The following is a 17,235-nucleotide window of genomic DNA, read 5'->3' on the forward strand; positions in this document are numbered from 1 at the left end:
CCGGGTCTGTGCTAGTCCCAGAGGGGCTGTGCATACCCACAACTGCCTGCCACCCGTGTCCAGTGCAACCTTCTCTCGTGGACAAGGTGCACAGCCCTGCCGAGCGTGAAGCTCTGTGACCAGAGACGTGTGAGACTCGTGTCAGTCTGGGCTTGTGTATCAGACATCAGCCAAGTGCCCTGGGCATGTGCACGTGCCGATGTGTGTGCACACGTTCCAGAAGCCTCCGAGAGACAGGATACTTACTAACAAGCTTTCTTATTTTCCTCCCCCATTAAAAGAAAATTAAGAAAATGTCACTCCAGGACATAGGAAACTAACCCAGCAAAGACAGAACACTTCCAAAAAATCAATTATCCATTTAGTGCCTGCAAAAAAGCTGTCTGAAAGCCCTGGGTTGTAGAAAATGCCAAAACTCTGGTTACATTTTTAATCAACTGTAACAGGTCATGTTGAAGAAGAGACCTTTTCAGAGCTAAGTGGGGGACAGACCAGTTCTTGAAGTGGTTCTTATCCAAGGACTGAAACAGCTGGAGCCACTGAGTGAGTTCACCTCTCTTTAGACTGGAGTTAGGTGCTCTAGATGCCAAAAATGATCCCTGGAGGGGTCCTGGAGACAAACCAGTTTGTATTTCGACCCTTGGTGGTTTCATCCCTAGTTGTGAGTTGGCATGACATGTATATGCCAATGATGCATAAATTCCCTCCAGGCTACGCTTCTCTCCCCAGCTCCAAACTCGCTCATCTAACTGCCTAGTCAGTGCCCCCAGTTGGATGTCTATCAGGAAGCAAAAGCCCCCACTGGACAGCTGGCATTCCCTCCAAAGCCTGCTCTCTCCAGCTCAGCAGATGGCAACTCCATCCCTGCAGCTGGTCAGCTCTTGAGGTCCCTCTGGGTTACTCTCTTCCCCTTACACATGCAGTTGTCAGGACAGACTATTGGCTCCACCCTCAAGGATACCCAGGCTGGGGTCCCTTCCTCCTCCACTGAGATCTGGGCCACCACCATCTTGGACCCACACTCCTGCAGTACCCCCCTCACAGATGTCCCTGCACCACCCTCAGGCTTTCTAAATTGCATCTAAATAGCACCTGAAGATTCTCTTAAAATACAACTCAGGGCACATCTCTGTTCAAATCCCTGGGTGGCTCCTCTCCCGAGAACAAAAATGAACATGCTCACGATGCTTCTAAGGGTCAACCTCCCTGCCCTCGCCTGGTGCTCCTCTCCCTCCCTCTCACCCAATCCACACTGCACACCTGGCTCCAATCCACACTGGACACCTGGCTACTTCTCAGAGGTGCCCCAGACATTCCTGCCTCAGGGCCTTTGCACTGCCTATAGCTCTACCTGGAACACTTCCTACTTCCCAGAGGCCCTGTAGGGTAAGGTGAAAGTAGCAGGCTTTTCTGCCCTCCTGCCATTAGGACTGATGACGGATCTGCGGCCCTGAATGCATGCCTGACGGCAGGCACCTGGAATAGGGAGTGGGCATATGTAGATGGGATTCACCTGGGCTAAGACTGGGCTTTTAAGGGCAGCATCACAGGGACGCCAGCAGAAGCAGAAGAAGCAAGAGCAGAGAAGCCGAGAGAGAAGCCATGAGAGGAACAGAGAGAACGTGAGAGAAGGCCGGAGAGCCCAGAGTGAAGACGTGCTGGGGGCTGGGAGACCTGCCAGCCTCCTGGCCCCGCAGCACCCCTGCCTGCTGTGTAATCCCAATAAAAGCCTGCAAAAGCCACTGAGGGCTCCAGGACTTCGCCCTTACCTCGTCTGCTGGATCAGAAAACCTGCTCAGTGCCCGTTCCTGCCCTTACAGACCCACATGGCCGACTCAAATGAAAGAGGTGTCAACAAGACCTCCTCTGATCGCGCTGGTTAAAACTGCGGCTCCTTCCTGTGACACTCTACCATCTCCTCTGCCCTGTTGAACATCTTTCATTACAGCCCTAACCACCTTATAACACAAGATACAATTCACTGATTATTACTCCGTTCATTGCCTGTCTCCCTGGCATGACATTGGTTACAGGAGACGAGGGATATTGGTCTGTTTTATAACCAATATAATACAACTAACTAGAACACATTATTAAAATGCAATTAATTAAAAGGCAAGTCTGGGAAAGAAATTTCCCCTTAATCCTCTGGAGCCAGGCAAGCCAATGAGCTCCTTCCATTTTACTCAACCAGTGACAGCCCTCACTGTGCAGCTGCTGGAACCCATTCACAGAGATTCCCGTGAGCCCCTGCAACCACCTTCCAAAAGAAGGTGCTATGAAAGACATATGAGGATGCACTTGGTCTCAGAAATGTCAGGGATCTAGGAGAGGGTTGTGGAACCAACCAGCTTAGCTGAGGTTTCGCCATTTTGTATATCCTCCACCTTAGTATGTTAGTCCTTGTCCAGCCGCATTCCGGAGATAGTTCAGCAGTCACAACCCTCACTCCACTTGGTGACGAAAAAGCAGACCACCCCCAGCCGCCAATGAGGGCAGTCCTGTCCATACATGGGACAGCATCTCTAACCGTCCAATCAGTTTGAAACTGGAACCGCGCACGCCAAAATGCCTTTGTAGTAGCCAATGAGTAATTGCCAGCTTCTTTCAAAATTTGCGCCACTCGTGACCTTATAAGATACCCCAGCTTCCTCTGTTCGAGGCTCTCGACCTCTGCCGTTGCATCGGTGCGTGTCGAGGGCCCGGTCTCGAGCCCGTAATAAACTCCTTTGTGCCCTTGCATCGGTTGTCTGTGTCCTTGGGGGCTGCACTGGTCGACGTGGGCACAACATTTGGGGGCTCGTCCGGGATCGACGAGTGCAGACCCCAACTACCGAGCAACCAAAAGGAGTTCTAGAGCGTGCAGGTGAGTTCCAACACTCGCCCAGGTAAGCTTCGAGTCTGCAGACCTGTAGTTGTACTTAGTACCTGCATCTTTTGTACTTTGTACCTGTAGAAGCTCTTTTGTACTTAGTACCTGTATCTTTTGTACTTTGTACCTGTAGAAGCTGTAATTGTTTGCAAACCTGAAAATCTGTTTAATAGCCGGGTCAGGCTTAAGTGGATGTGCACTTGAAAGCCGCCGGCGTGGACCGTGGGAAACGTCCCCGGACCACATGTTAGGAAGGCCTCACCCTTTGCGGGGAAGCAGATACCCCTTTTGGGGGCCTTTTGAAAAATCAGTCTTTGGCCTGTTTCTTGTGTCGACAGCCACTGTACTTCTAGCATTTGTCATCATGGGTCAATCACCATCTACCCCTCTATCTGTGGTTTTACAGCATTTTATTTTTTTTTTTTTTTTTTTTTTTTTTTTTTTTTTTTTTTTTTTTTTTTTTTTTTTTTTTTTTTTTTTTTTTTTTTTTTTAATAGAGGCATGCTTTATTTATTTGTTTGCTGGTTTGTTTGTTTGTTTTGTTTATACATGCACTGGGTACAGTCAGAAGCGCGGGAGGGTGAGAGAATTCACCAGAGCCAGAGCGGGGAGCAGAGCAGGCAGAAGGACCGAAGTACACTGCTGAGGGGAGCAGCGGGCGGCAGGAGAGGTCTGCGCACCATGTGGGACCCTCCTCTGGTGGCCGGGGAGCAGCCGGGGATCGAACCGGCGCCGCAGAGGCCGCGGGGCAGCTTCGCAACCCAGCGCTCAACCGCTGCGCCACCGGGGAGGCCCGGTTTTACAGCATTTTAAAGATGTCAGGTCCAGAGGGTCGGACCTCAGTGTAAAAATAAAAAAATCCCCTCTAATCACCTTTTGTTCCTCAGAGTGGCCAAAGTTCGGAGTTGGTTGGCCCCCGGAGGGAACTTTTGATTTACAGATTGTCCGTCGCGTGAAGGAAATCGTCACCCGTGAAAGAAAATTCGGACATCCTGACCAACTCCCGTATATCTTAGTCTGGCAAGATCTAATCCAGAACCCCCCTGCTTGGTTAAAACCATTTTTGTCGTTATAGGCACAACCCGTACTGCCGGCTAAACTGCTTGGGTCACACCCCAACACCCCGTCGGCACCTGCGGTTTTCCAAGACTCTACCCCGGAGGAACTTCTTTTTCCACCACCCTATCATAACCCTTGTAGTAACCCTCCCCAACTCCTGCGGTCTGCTGACCACCCTCCCCCAGAGGCGGGCGGGGCTCATGGGCAGGGTCCGGCTGCAGGCACCCGCTCAGTGAAGGCAAATTCCCCGGATTCCACCGTCCTGCCCCTGCGCGTGGCAGGATTGCCTAATGAGCAGGGCAACCAGCCCATGCACTACTGGCCGTTCGCGACCAGTGACCTCTACAACTGGAGAGCGCAAAATGCACGTTTCTCTGACAACCCTAAAGACCTTGTTAATCTCCTAGACACTGTTCTATTTACTCATCAGCCCACCTGGGATGATTGCCAACAGCTCTTGCAGGTCCTCTTCACCACTGAGGAGCGAGATCGTATACTGACGGCCGCCAGGAAGTTAGCCCCTGGAGAGGATGGCACACCCACCACAAACGCGGCCCGCATAGACTTAGTGTTTCCCTTGACCCGACCTGACTGGGATTTTAACCAGGTTGAAGGTAAGGAGAGACTCCGGGTGTACCGCCAGACTCTAATGGCAGGGTTGCGCGAAGCAGCCCGCAAGCCCACCAATTTGGCCAAGGTAGGGAATGTGCAGCAGGGAAGGGAGGAGACCCCCGCGGCTTTTCTAGAACGCCTCATGGAAGCTTTTCGGCAATATACTCCTATGGATCCGGAGGCAACAGAAAACAGGGCCGCGGTGGTAATGGCCTTTGTTAACCAGGCGGCTCCTGACATTAAACAAAAACTACAAAGAATAGATAGGCTGGGAGAAAAATCTATTCGAGATCTTATGGAGGTGGCAGAAAAGATGTACAATCGCCGTGAAACTCCTGAGCAAAGAGAAGACCGCATCCGCCAGGAAGAACGGAAGGTAAGGGCGGCTGAAAACGCACGCCACACTCGGGATATGGCCAGAATCCTGTTCGCCGTCACTCAAAAGGACGACCCGGGTAAGCTACCCATTAATTGGAAGAGACCTTTTAACCAAGGTAGGAGCACAAATCTCATTTAGACAGGAAGGTGTCGAAATCAAGGACTTTAAGGGCTCTCCCCTACACGTCCTCACGATTTCCCTTCAAGATGAGTACCGCCTTTTGGTGGCGCCAGATCACCCAGCCCTTTCCGGGTGGTGGATGGAATCTTTCTCGAATGTTTGGGCAGAAACCGCAGGCGTTGGCCTGGCGTCCCACAGACCACCCATTATAGTCCAGCTAAAGACTGGGGCTGAACCCATTCGGGTAAAACAGTACCCTATGCCTGCAGAAGCCAAGGCAGGAATAACGCCTCATATTCGGAGGCTATTGGACAGTGGTATCCTTAAAACATGCCATTCGTCATGGAACACCCCTTTGTTACCGGTGTGAAAATCACATTCGCAAGACTTCAGGTCGGTACAGGACCTCAGAGAAGTAAATAAACGGGTCATAGATATCCACCCCACAGTCCCAAACCCTTATTCCTTGCTAAGTGCCTTGCCACCTACTCATGTGTGGTACACAGTATTGGACTTAAAAGATGCCTTCTTTAGTCTACCACTAGCACCCCAAAGCCAGGAAATGTTTGCCTTTGAATGGCAGGATGTGGAACGGGGCATCAGTGGACAACTAACTTGGACAAAGTTGCCTCAAGGGTTTAAAAACTCTCCCACCCTTTTTGACGAGGCCCTTCATGAGGATTTAAGAAAATTCCGCAGCCGATTTCCCAAACTAACTTTGCTCCAGTATGTTGATGATCTGCTACTTGCAGCGGAAAGTGAGCATGCCTGCCAAACAGGAACAGCCGAACTACTGACGGAACTGGGCCAGATGGGATACCGCGTCTCCGCAAAAAAGGCACAAATTTGCCTGCCCGAGGTAATCTATCTGGGCTACCGCCTCAAAAACGGTTATAGGTGGCTGACGGAAGCCAGAAAAGCTACTGTCTTACAGTTACCGACACCCACCACCAAAAGGGAGGTACGTGAGTTCCTGGGATCTGCTGGGTTTTGCCGGCTATGGATACCTGGATTCGCAGACCTGGCCCAACCCTTGTATGAGGCTACCCGGGAAAAAGTGACTCCCCAGATGCAGCAGTCCTTTGAGTCCTTAAAGAGGGCTTTACTGTCTGCACCAGCCCTGGGTCTTCCGGACATTACAAAGCCTTTCCATTTGTTCGTAGACGAGGCAAAGGGCATAGCTAAAGGGGTGCTCAGTCAGTCCTTGGGCCCCTGGAGGCGTCCTGTGGCTTATCTGTCTAAAAAGTTAGACCCGGTGGCATCCGGCTGGCCACCGTGCTTACGCATGGTGGCAGCGGCTGCCCTCCTTTTCAAGGACTCCCAAAAGCTGTCTCTGGGACAAGTTACTTCCATAACCACTCCCCATGCGGTGGAAGGAGTCCTCAGGCAGCCACCAGAGAGGTGGATGAGTAATGCCCGAATCACGGATTACCAAAGCCTATTGCTCAACCCAGAGAGGGTCAATTTTTCGCCACCCAAGGGGCTAAACCCCGCCTCCCTCCTGCCCGCCCCTGACCTGGAGGCCCATCTAGACTGTGTTGATATCTTGGCCCAGGTCCAAGGGTTACGCCCTGATCTGCGAGATAACCCTCTGCAGGACGGACTGGTTTGGTTTACGGATGGGAGCAGTTTTATCCACGAGGGCCGAAGAGCGGCAGGGGCGGCAGTGGTGTCCATGCAGAAAGTCATATGGGCTGAGCCTTTGCCATCCGGGATGTCCGCTCAAAAGGCTGAACTAATTGCCCTAACCAAAGCTCTCACCTTGGCTCGAGGAAAAAATTTAACTGTGTATACTGACAGCAGATATGCATTTGCCACGGCCCACGTACACGGAGCCATATATCGAGAGCGCGGGCTCTTAACCTCCGACGGCAAAGGCATTAAAAACACTCAAGAAATTCTGGATCTCCTGGCAGCGCTGTGGCTACCACGTAAGCTGGCTATAGTGCATCATCCAGGTCATCAAAAGGACTCCTCGACTCCAACTCAAGGTAATAAGCGGGCCGATGAGGCAGCACGCCAAGCTGCTCTGATGCCGATAGATGCCCTGACGGTAAAACTCCCAGACCCAGGGGACCCACAGCTGCTGGAAGACCCGGAGTATAGTACTATGGACTTTGACTACATACAGTCTCTACCGGGTGCTTTTCCTTTGGGACACTGGTGGTACACCCAAGAAACTAAGGCCATCTTGCCAGCACACTTGGCCACTGATCTCATTCAGCGCTTGCACCGAGCCACACATTTGGGAGAGAAAAAAATTCTAACTCTAATCAGGCAATGGAACCTCCATGTCCGGGACGCGACCTGTACTGTGCGACAAGTAGTGGCATCCTGCCAGTCGTGTGCCATGGTAAATGCCACCAAGACAACCGGTGAACCAGGAATGAGGCCGCGAGGAACACGCCCGGGGGTCCGTTGGGAAATAGACTTCACCGAGGTAAGACCAGGTAAATTTGGCTATCGATACCTGCTGGTCCTGGTGGACACGTTTTCCGGATGGCCGGAGGCGTTCCCGACAAGAGGTGAGTCGGCTCGAGTGGTAGCCAAAATCCTGTTGGAAAACATTTTTCCTAGGTTTGGGTTTCCAGTGACCATTGGGTCAGACAATGGACCAGCCTTTGTCTCTCAGGTATCGAAATCTGTGGCTTCTGCCCTGGGAGCAGAGTGGAAGCTCCATGGTGCCTATCGGCCCCAGAGTTCAGGGCAGGTGGAGAGAATGAACAGAACTTTAAAAGAAACTTTAACTAAATTAACTTTAGAGTCTGGCGGGGACTGGGTGACTCTCCTTCCCTATGCCCTCTTCCGGGCTCGCAATTCCCCTTATCGTCTGGGTCTGTCTCCGTTCGAGATTATCTATGGAACCGCCCTCCCAACCACACCGCACGGTGCACAGTTAACTTGTGACTTGCCTTCTGATTGTGAACTTTTTCTTTCTGTATGGGCCGTACAGCAGGCTCACCAGGAGGTCTGGCCCCGCCTCAGAGCGCTCTATGAAGGGGGAGGACCTTCTCAGACAGCCCACAAATTTCAGCCTGGAGATCTTGCCCTTGTCCGCCAACACAAGACCGACGGTCGTGGCCTCCAGCCCCGGTGGAAGGGTCCCTACATCGTCCTCCTGACCCCACCCACCGCACTCAAAGTGGACGGCATCGCAGCCTGGGTTCATCACTCACACGTCAAGACGGCACCAACTGACGACTCCCAGCTGCAGTGGCGAGCCCGGAAGCATCCCACCAATCCACTAAAGCTGACTTTTCAGGCGCTCCCGGCCGCAACCCATCGCTCCCAGACCACTGCCCACGCCGTGAAAAATGACAGCAAACTGTAATGTTGGCTACCTGCTGTCCTTCCTTTGTTTTCTCCTTGTCGGGGCTGACTGGGATCCCTGCCGACGGTGCATCACCCAAGGCATATTCAGTCATATTCAGAGCAAGTGCTATGTTAGCAAGCGTGCTTGCAGCCTTGAGGGAGTTCCTCTGTTTGTGGCGACCCTGATTAAGGGCACCACCCATGGATGTCCAGGTACAGTGGGGAGGGTGGTCTGTTGGAAGCGTTTAAATCGTATGCCGCCTAAAAATGAAAGTTGCAATCACTGTAAAGCGGAGGGTCGTTTTTCAGCCTATACCTTTGTTCATTCACAGTGCTATGAAAGGTCTACTGTTTATCAGTGCACAGAATCCAATCAAACTTTCTGGACTGGTATCTCCTTAGGAAATAATGCGGGATATGTATGCCCTGTCAAAGCAGGAAAACCCTTTTGTTGGACTCTGCAAACCCAATGGGGAATGACAGATGGTGGGGGTGTGCAAGACCACGCACAAAAGCAGGAAGTTCAGAGGGTTTTTGAACAAGTTGCCCAAACACAGGATCGGTGGTTCAAGCCGATACATATCCCAGGTCCGGAGGGTTCCCTTAAATTGGAAAAGACAGTACAGGCCATGTTAGACTCAGCCCTACAATTTTTAAACAAGACCAACCCAACCCTGGCCAGCGATTGCTGGTTATGTCTAAGAGAAGGACCCCCCCGTTACACAGCGATCCCTGCTGTGTACAACTGGACTAATTGGACGAACCTAAAGGGCCCAACCCATACGTGTAACCAGACCTTGCCCATCAATAATGTCAAGCTCTCCCCAACAGTTGCTCAGATGCCATGCCTTGGTCACAATGGGACCTTAAGAGTGGGTCAAGTAAATAAGGTGCTCTGCAGTTCAGTAGTCAGTGTGGCTACGGCGCCCAGTTTTAATGGCTCTGCCTCTATGTGCCCGCCGGCACTGGGCACTGTTTTCTTCTGTGGCACCACAGCCTACCCCATACTCCCTGCTGACTGGTCGGGCTTGTGCATTTTAATATATCTCATGCCCGATGTGGGAGTGGTCCCAGGCAACCAAAGCCTTCCCATACAGCTCATCCAGTCTGTGCCTGCCGGACATAAGCGGGCCATAATTGCCCCGCTACTGCTCGGCCTGGGGGTGGCAGCCGGAGTGGGGACCGGAGTTGCTGGAATTGGGACCTCTGTTAACCTTTACCAAAAAATTTCAGCTCAGCTGGTGGGGGACATTGGGGAGCTAGCAGATACAACCTTAGAGTTACAGCCTCAGTTAGACTCTTTGGCCGCAGTGGTCCTGCAAAACCGTCGCGGGCTAGATCTTCTCACAGCAAAGGAAGGAGGCATCTGTCTCTACCTGCGGGAAAAATGTTGCTTCTATGCTAACAAGTCAGGAATAGTTAGAAATAAAATTAAGCAATTACAAGAGGACCTCTAAAGAGTTTAGGAAGGCTTCAGAGATAAAAACGACTAAAGAGACATCTCTTGTTCAAGCAGAGTAATTCTCATTTGTGGCTAAGGATAATACCTCTTGCTGACTAAGTGTATGGTTTGACATCTGATTTTCAGAGGTCGTGGTCTGAGATGACACCGAAACAGTCAATGTTTTATATAAGGATGGCAATTTTTCAACTTTTGCTGGACCTATAACCCTGTGAATGAACAACAAATGACACATAATGTGGCTGAACTTAACCATAATTCTGAGACTGACTAACTGATGAAAGGCTTGGTAGCTGTGTTATTTTCTTGGCTGACTAGCCGTTTTAAAAAAAAAAAAAATGGGGGAATGTGGAACCAAGCTTAGCTGAGGTTTCGCTATTTTGTATATCCTCCACCTTAGTATGTTAGTCCTTGTCCAGCCGCATTCCGGAGATAGTTTCAGCCGTCACAACCCTCACTCCACTTGGTGACAAAAAAGCAGACCACCCCCAGCCGCCAATGAGGGCAGACCTGTCCATAAATGGGACAGCATCTCTAACCGTCCAATCAGTTTGAAACTGGAACCGCGCGCGCCAAAATGCCTTTGTAGTAGCCAGTGAGTAATTGCCAGCTTCTTTCAAAATTCGCGCCACTTGCGACCCTATAAGATACCCCAGCTTCCTCTGTTCGAGGCTCTCGACCTCTGCCGTTGCATCGGTGCGTGTCGAGGGCCCGGTCTCGAGCCCGTAATAAACTCCTTTGTGCCCTTGCATCGGTTGTCTGTGCCCTTGGGGGCTGCACTGGTCGACGTGGGCACAACAAGGGTCTCTTGTCAGGGAAGAGGTAACATGTATCAATGACATTTCAGGGTCACATTTTTTAAATTTTTTTCATTAATTTTTTTTTCTTCCATCATTATAAAGTCCCCATAGTTTTCCCACTACCTTCTCACCCCAGGGTCACCACATTTTGGTGACTTTCCACACATCTTCCTGCTGATGCACCTTTGTTTCTTGGCCCGAGTTCAAGTTCTCAGTGGCGTCAGCAGACACAGACTCCCCTTGACCTGCCAAAATGAGCTCAGGAAGCCATCTCAATGGGGGGCACCTGGGAGCATGGAGGGCATGGGCCTCTGTGGTGCAGACAAGCTTCCTCTCTCACTGTGGAATCTGGTTCTCAGAACACTCTCTTATTCTTCAGGGAGTCAGGCAACCAGCACAGAAACCTCCAGGCTGCATTGCTCTCTTACTGGGTTCTAAACCAACTGGACTGATCTTCAGTCCTCATCAAGTGGTTTGAGGGGGGTCTTGAACAGCAGGGAGATGGCTACTACTGTGCCTGGAAAGACAGCATAAGCCAAGTCTCTACTGACTAGCATTTCACAGACTAAAAGTGACTGGCTATTTGACTGTCGTAGGTAGAGACCTTTAAGGTATTGGGGTGAGTGGACCCAACCCTCCCAGCACGGCAGACCTCCTTGGGTCAGCTTTGTGCACTGGGGTCCCACGAAAGACTTCCTCTCAAATAGCAAGCTCTAGAAAACCACCCCAAAGTTTACTCATAACCCAAAGGGCAAGAGTCAAGAGAGAGAACTGAGAAACAGAGGCTGTTAATAAAACTGGGGGGCAAACCAGCTGCTAGGATCACACAATGGACGTTTAAAGAGCAAGACAGGAATGACAGAGGTCAGTGAGCCCCATCGAGAGGATGTGTGTGTCTGACTGACTGGATAGTGCTCTAGACAGATCTCATATATACTAGAAAGCAGGACACAGTGAAATGTTCATTCTTTAAAGATGACCCCACAGAGTCTTTACTGAGCAAGTGGGAGAATGTCAAGTTCTCCCCAGGGAAATAAGCACAGCAAGTCTTTGCCTGGCAGTGGGGCCACAGCATGATGAGCCCCGCCAGGACTCGGCAACTGCCACTGAGCACCCCACCCCCAGGCGACATCACCACTCAAATTCCAGGTCCCAACAACAAAAGATGGATGTGGATGTTTCAGGACTCAAGGACGAGAAGGCTGGGATGGCGAACAGGGTTTCATTAACACTGAAAACGGCTCCCACTTTTCCCACATACATGTGGCCCAAGCATGGGAAGGGAAACCAGAGCTCAGAGAGTTCAAGCAATTTGTCAAGATAACCAGGTAAGAGCTCGAGAGCTGAGATTCTAAGGTGTGACACCTTGGGAGACAAGCCAGCTGCTAAGATCACACCAAAAAAATTCTAAGACCAAGACAAGAAATAACAGAGGAGAGTACTTCCCGCTGAGAGAGCACGTGAGTCTCTGACATGACGAGGAGTTTCTCTGCCTCCCACAATTTATTTTTCAGTAACATCTTTCTATTGTAGCTGTGTTTTCTGGCGACTCAGAATGATACATCTATTATTTTGGAAACAGAACACCAAAAGAAAACATCTTTTTTTTTTTTTCCCCAACGAAAATGAATCCAAAATGCGGTGACTTACCTCTGAGGAGGTTGAACTTATTCCCCTAAATTATACACAGTGTTGAAAACCAGTATCACCTCAATAGAGAAAAAAATTGAAAAGAAATTCGAAGACACAGAGGAAATTATTCCAAAATGCTGGAAAGGAAAGGCCCGGAAGGGCATTTGAGACAGTTGTCCCACAAAAACAAAGCAAGTAAGGCAAACATCTGGGTTCAACTATGCTGATTTCAAACTTTCAATGACAGCATGAAGCAGAACGTGAGGCAGAAAACTAGGCGACTCCATCTTGTGCGGACACCATCTTAGCCCCGGGCCTGCACTCACAACTTACTGCACCACCCCGGGGGGGGGGGGGGGCAGGCAACCTCCCACTGCTGCTCTCCGGGGTATTGACCCATGATCCAAACCAAGTCCATCCATCTCAGCAGGCCAAAGACCCCACATCCCACGTCACCTCACCCCAGAAAGGCCCCTCAGGCTGAGCAGGGTTAAGCTGACCCCTGGCAGGGTGGGTGGTGTGGCTCCTGCTGTGCCCCCATGCTGCCCCAGCCGCGGCCCAGGATGCCTGTGTGAGTCGCCCTTAATAAATGCAAGTGTGGCGAGTGGGTGGGTCTGCTTCCTTCTTTGATTTCAGTAGCCATCTCAATTTGGGGAAAATCATTTGTTCCCCAGCTGACACGCCATGTTTATAAGACACAATGGTCTGAATCTGTCCCAGATAGCCCGGTCAAGCAGGCCGAGAAGGGAGCTGGGGCAGAAAAAGGACTGGGTTGTCTGAGGTGACTGGAATGACACGTCTTAACATACAAGGATCAGTCGAGAAAAGTCACCCAAAGCATCCCTCAGGATGGTCTGGTGCAGCCACCACACGGCCCCTGGGGTGAGCAGTGAGGGGCGAAGGGCACGGGGCTCCCCACGGCAGCCGACTGGGCCTCACCTGGCACGTTGTGGATGGTGATGGCCAGGATGAGCAGCACGATCCTCCGCCAGCTGCCGCCGGACGGTGCCAGGGCCCCCGGAGGAGCTGCTGGGGCTGCGGGCCCCCCGGCCAGGGCCGCTGTCCTCTTCCGCTGGTACGCCTCACCGTTCTCGCTCTTATCTGTGGTAAGAGAACAGAGGGAAGCACTTTGAAAACACACATGTGGGCACCCAGCACGCAGCAGCAGGAGGAAGCTTGCGGGACCAGAGGTGGTCTCTTTCCTGACTCCCCAAGGGCCCAGGTCTCCCGTCAGCAACTCATCCCCTCACTCATGTGTCCATTCAGCAAACACTCACAGAGTGGACGTTCAGCACCCAATGTGCAGGCACTAATGGAGAACAAATAATGACAAAAGAATGGGGTGTCATAGCAATTCCCTTCAAGACAGGCAGCACTGCCTGCTGACAGGGAGCAGATTCCAGAACTAGTCCCCGGGACTGGCTTCCTCCCTGACTCAGCCAGGGGACAGCTGTGTGGCCCCGAAGGAGCTATTTAATATCTCTGTGCCTCAGTTTCTGATTCACATAACGGGGCGATAACAGTCTCCATTTTGAGGGGCCCTGTGAGGATTAGGTGAGCCCTGGGGTTCCTGTCTCCTGGGAGCGCACAGGCCTGACCGGGGCACTCTGCAGTGAGAGCTCAGAGGCGAAAAGTTCTACCAGCAAACCTGCAACTCTCCCCTGGGGTAAGAGAAGACAGACAGACAGGGAGGGGGTGAACAAAATCCTGTCAGTGGAAGGGGCAGGAGAGCCGTGTCACCCAAGGATCCGGCTCTCCCCCTCCGGCCAGTAAAGCACAGGAGCCGCAGGGGCGGGAGCACCCACGCACACCCCAGCCCCAGATGTTCATGGCAACCACGAGAAATGTAAAGGCTACCAGCGGTAATGGCGCCCCTTGCCTCGGGTCCCAGCCTGTGAAAATTTCATCGGCAGGTGCAATGGCAGCGCGCACATGTGACAGCAGAATAAGCCCCGTGCGGCCAGAGCCACTAAGGAGTGTGCAGGGAGGACAGTTGAAGCCCATCTTGACAGAGCACAGGCAGCTTCTCTCCTATCCCACCCGACCTCCCCAGCCAAGACACACCCTCACCCTCCAGGCACTGCCAAGAGGGGAAGGGATAAGGCAGTACTAGTGACCAGACCCTTGAGGTTTCTCAAAGAGGGCAGGTCTGGCCACTTTGGAAGTGCAACTTGGCAAAGAGGAAGGACATTCCGAGGTGGAACAGGGCAGTTCATGTGGACAATGGCATCTGAGACACTGGAGAGGGTGGTACTGGAAACAGCTGGATTAATCCTCAGCCCTTAGAGCCCCCAGAAGCTGAGACCATTCCCTGTAACCTACGAGGAAGAGCAGAGAGGCAGAGCCACATGCCCAGGGTCACAGAGCCCCTCCAAGTTAGACAGGGGGTCAAGCCAGGTCCTTTCTCTCCAGAGGGGGTGAATGCTGCTCACCAGGAAAGGAAGGAAACCCCCCTGCAGGATGTCCAGGTCTTGAAATGCTGAGATGTTTAGGGTGCAGAGGGAACCTGGGGGCTGAGTGGGGTTTGGGGTGAGAGAAGGCTGGGGGGATCCCCTATCAGTCATCATCCTGCTCCCGACAAGCCCCAAGACAGCACATGAACCTGTCAGACCATGTGGATCAGCAGTCGCTTGGAAGGGACCTCAGCCTGGGAACATCTGGCCAGATCAACGCCACATCAACCTCTGCGCTCGTCACCCACGAGTCCAGCCCCCTAGAAACACAGGATGTTTGCTGTCCCCGTCATGACGTAACTAGACAAATCTAACCAGGCCCCCAGGGCACACGCAGATGAGCAGATCACCAGCCCCTGGGACATTAAAAACGGCCCCAAGATATCTCTGAACAAATAGACAAATCCTTGTCTACTAAGCGCAGAAAACTTGGCAATCCCTGCTTTCTAAACCCCGGTCGCAAAACATAAAACAAAGGCTGGTTGGGATCTATCCACCACAGGCTGTAGACACACGGACAAAACCAGAAGCTGATCAAAAGCAGGGAAAGGAAGGCCCGTTTCCTTGTATTTTTCCTTCTTTCCTGTTTCCTAGAGAACCGGCATCATTTGGGAGAAAAAACTCACAATTTTAGCAACATGAGTGTAGCTAAGACTTTAGTTCTGCTTCATTAATCATTTATGGGGTTAGAATGACTTCCTGTATCTAATTCAAGCTGAATTTGAACATGAAATCACCACTTAATGAGACAGGAAGGGTCCTGGAACAGGGGCTGGACCTGACACAAGGACAATATTTTGTTCAATTTTGCTGTCCCCCACGGGCTGGTAAACAAGTTAACACCTGATGAGCTACTATTTACAATAGGTAAGATATGGAAACAACCCAAATGCCCAAAAAGAGATGACTGGATCAAGAAGATGTGATGTAGGGGGCCTCCCGGGTGGCTCAAGGGGTTAAGCACTGTACTATGAAGCAATCCGCAGCCTCTGCAGCATGAGTTTGAGCCCCGGCCGGCCAGAGAGCTACCCACATGGCACAGCAGACCTCTCCTGTCTAGCCCGCTGCTCCCCTCAGCAGTGTATTTCAGTCAGTCTACCTGTTCTGTTCCCCACTCTGTCTCTGGTGAGTCTTCTCACTCCCCTCATCTCTGGCCTATACCCCAGCTCTTGCATGCATAAATATATAAATCTTTAAAAAAAAAAAAAGATGTGGTATATATACACAATGGAATATTGCTCAGCAATCAAAAAAGATAAACTCATGCCATGCACAGCAACATGGAAGGAGCTGGAAGGGATTATGCTTAGTGAAATAAGTCAGAAAGAAAAATACAGGATGGTTTCACTTATTAGGAAGAATGTAGGAGAACCAAATAAGGGATTGGGGAAAAAATAATTATAACAAATTAAAAAACAAAATTAACAGGCAACTATAAAACAGAGACATTCTGCAGTGGGGGAGAGAGAGGGATCAAAACAGGGGAGGGAGGAGCAGGAGGGACTAGGGCGATGATGCACCTGCATGAACTGGTGGTGGGAATTCTACGGGGACTATACCTGAGAGGGGAAAGCATACATTGTACAAAAAGGAAGAATAATGTAAAATATATATAAAATAAAAAATAAAATAAATAAAGGCTAAATAATCACAAAACAACAACAAAACCTGATGAGCTAGACCTGGACACCTGCTACGAGGAATTTCCTTGGCCTGTTGTTTTCCTTATGAATTATTCTTCCATTCCTGAGTTATCTTTCCATAGCTTATCAAGTTGGCTGCTGTGGGTAGAAAAGGGGGTGACAGACCCAGAAGAAGAGTAGCAGCTTTGAGACCACACCGGTTCTGCCTGGAGATGGCCAGGAGCCGGCATGACCCCCAGCTGCCCTTCACGCTGCCCACAACCGGCAGCGGCCAGGGGACTCCGGCCGAGTCCATGCTCCTTGTTTCTCAGCCAACAGGGTTCAATTCCTTTGTTCTCAAACCCCAGCGCTAAAACCTAGATACACCCCCAGCCCCGGCACCTCAGGAGTCTGTCTCGTGCCCAGAGAGGTCTCCCGGCAGCTGTCTTGCTGACTCCGTCCAGCCTGTGCTGCTGTCTGTGGAGTCTTCTTCTCAGTCCCGGCCAGAGGGTCTCACTGCCCTTCCCCGGCCTGCGAGCAGAGCTCCTCAGTCTGTGCCTCTGGCTCTTGGCAGGGGGAGCAGCGGGCAGTGACTGGCCTGTCCCTGGCTTATCCCCTGTGTAAGGGGGAGGTTGGGAAGGGGCTGCTCTCTGTCCTCGGATGCTTAATGCTGGTTGGCATCAACCGTGGCACACAAGGAAACCCAGGCCCACGGAGGCACTTCTCAGCAGTCCCACGGCACTTTTCGTGTGCGCAGGTGGTCCTCCCAGCCCTGCCTGAAGCCGAGCTCGGAGCCATCACACTGATCCAAGATGGTCTCTACCCCCACCCACGAGTCTCGTTTGGTTCTGCAAAGCTGTGAACACTACAAAACAACACACAACTACACTGAAGACTCTTCCCCAACGAGCA

General features: G+C 51.5%; 1 protein-coding gene across 4 annotated transcripts in view; it reads right to left on the reverse strand.

The window, feature by feature from the left end:
* Positions 1-17,235, reverse strand: part of SLC39A11 (solute carrier family 39 member 11) — a gene marked incomplete at its 3' end in the record, with an annotated part of 239,994 nt that overhangs the window by 92,062 nt on the left and 130,697 nt on the right. For 3 of the 4 annotated variants that reach the window (XM_084238722.1, XM_084238721.1, XM_084238720.1), the window contains one exon: positions 13,188-13,349. The exons of the other annotated variant lie outside the window; for it this stretch is intronic. In XM_084238722.1, coding sequence (XP_084094848.1) covers positions 13,188-13,349 — 162 coding nt within the window. The remainder of the gene's footprint in view (positions 1-13,187; positions 13,350-17,235) is intronic. 4 annotated transcript variants of the gene reach the window in all.

Source organism: Talpa europaea (genome assembly GCF_964194135.1).
Source record: "Talpa europaea genome assembly, chromosome: 7".
NCBI classification, from domain to species: domain Eukaryota; kingdom Metazoa; phylum Chordata; class Mammalia; order Eulipotyphla; family Talpidae; genus Talpa; species Talpa europaea.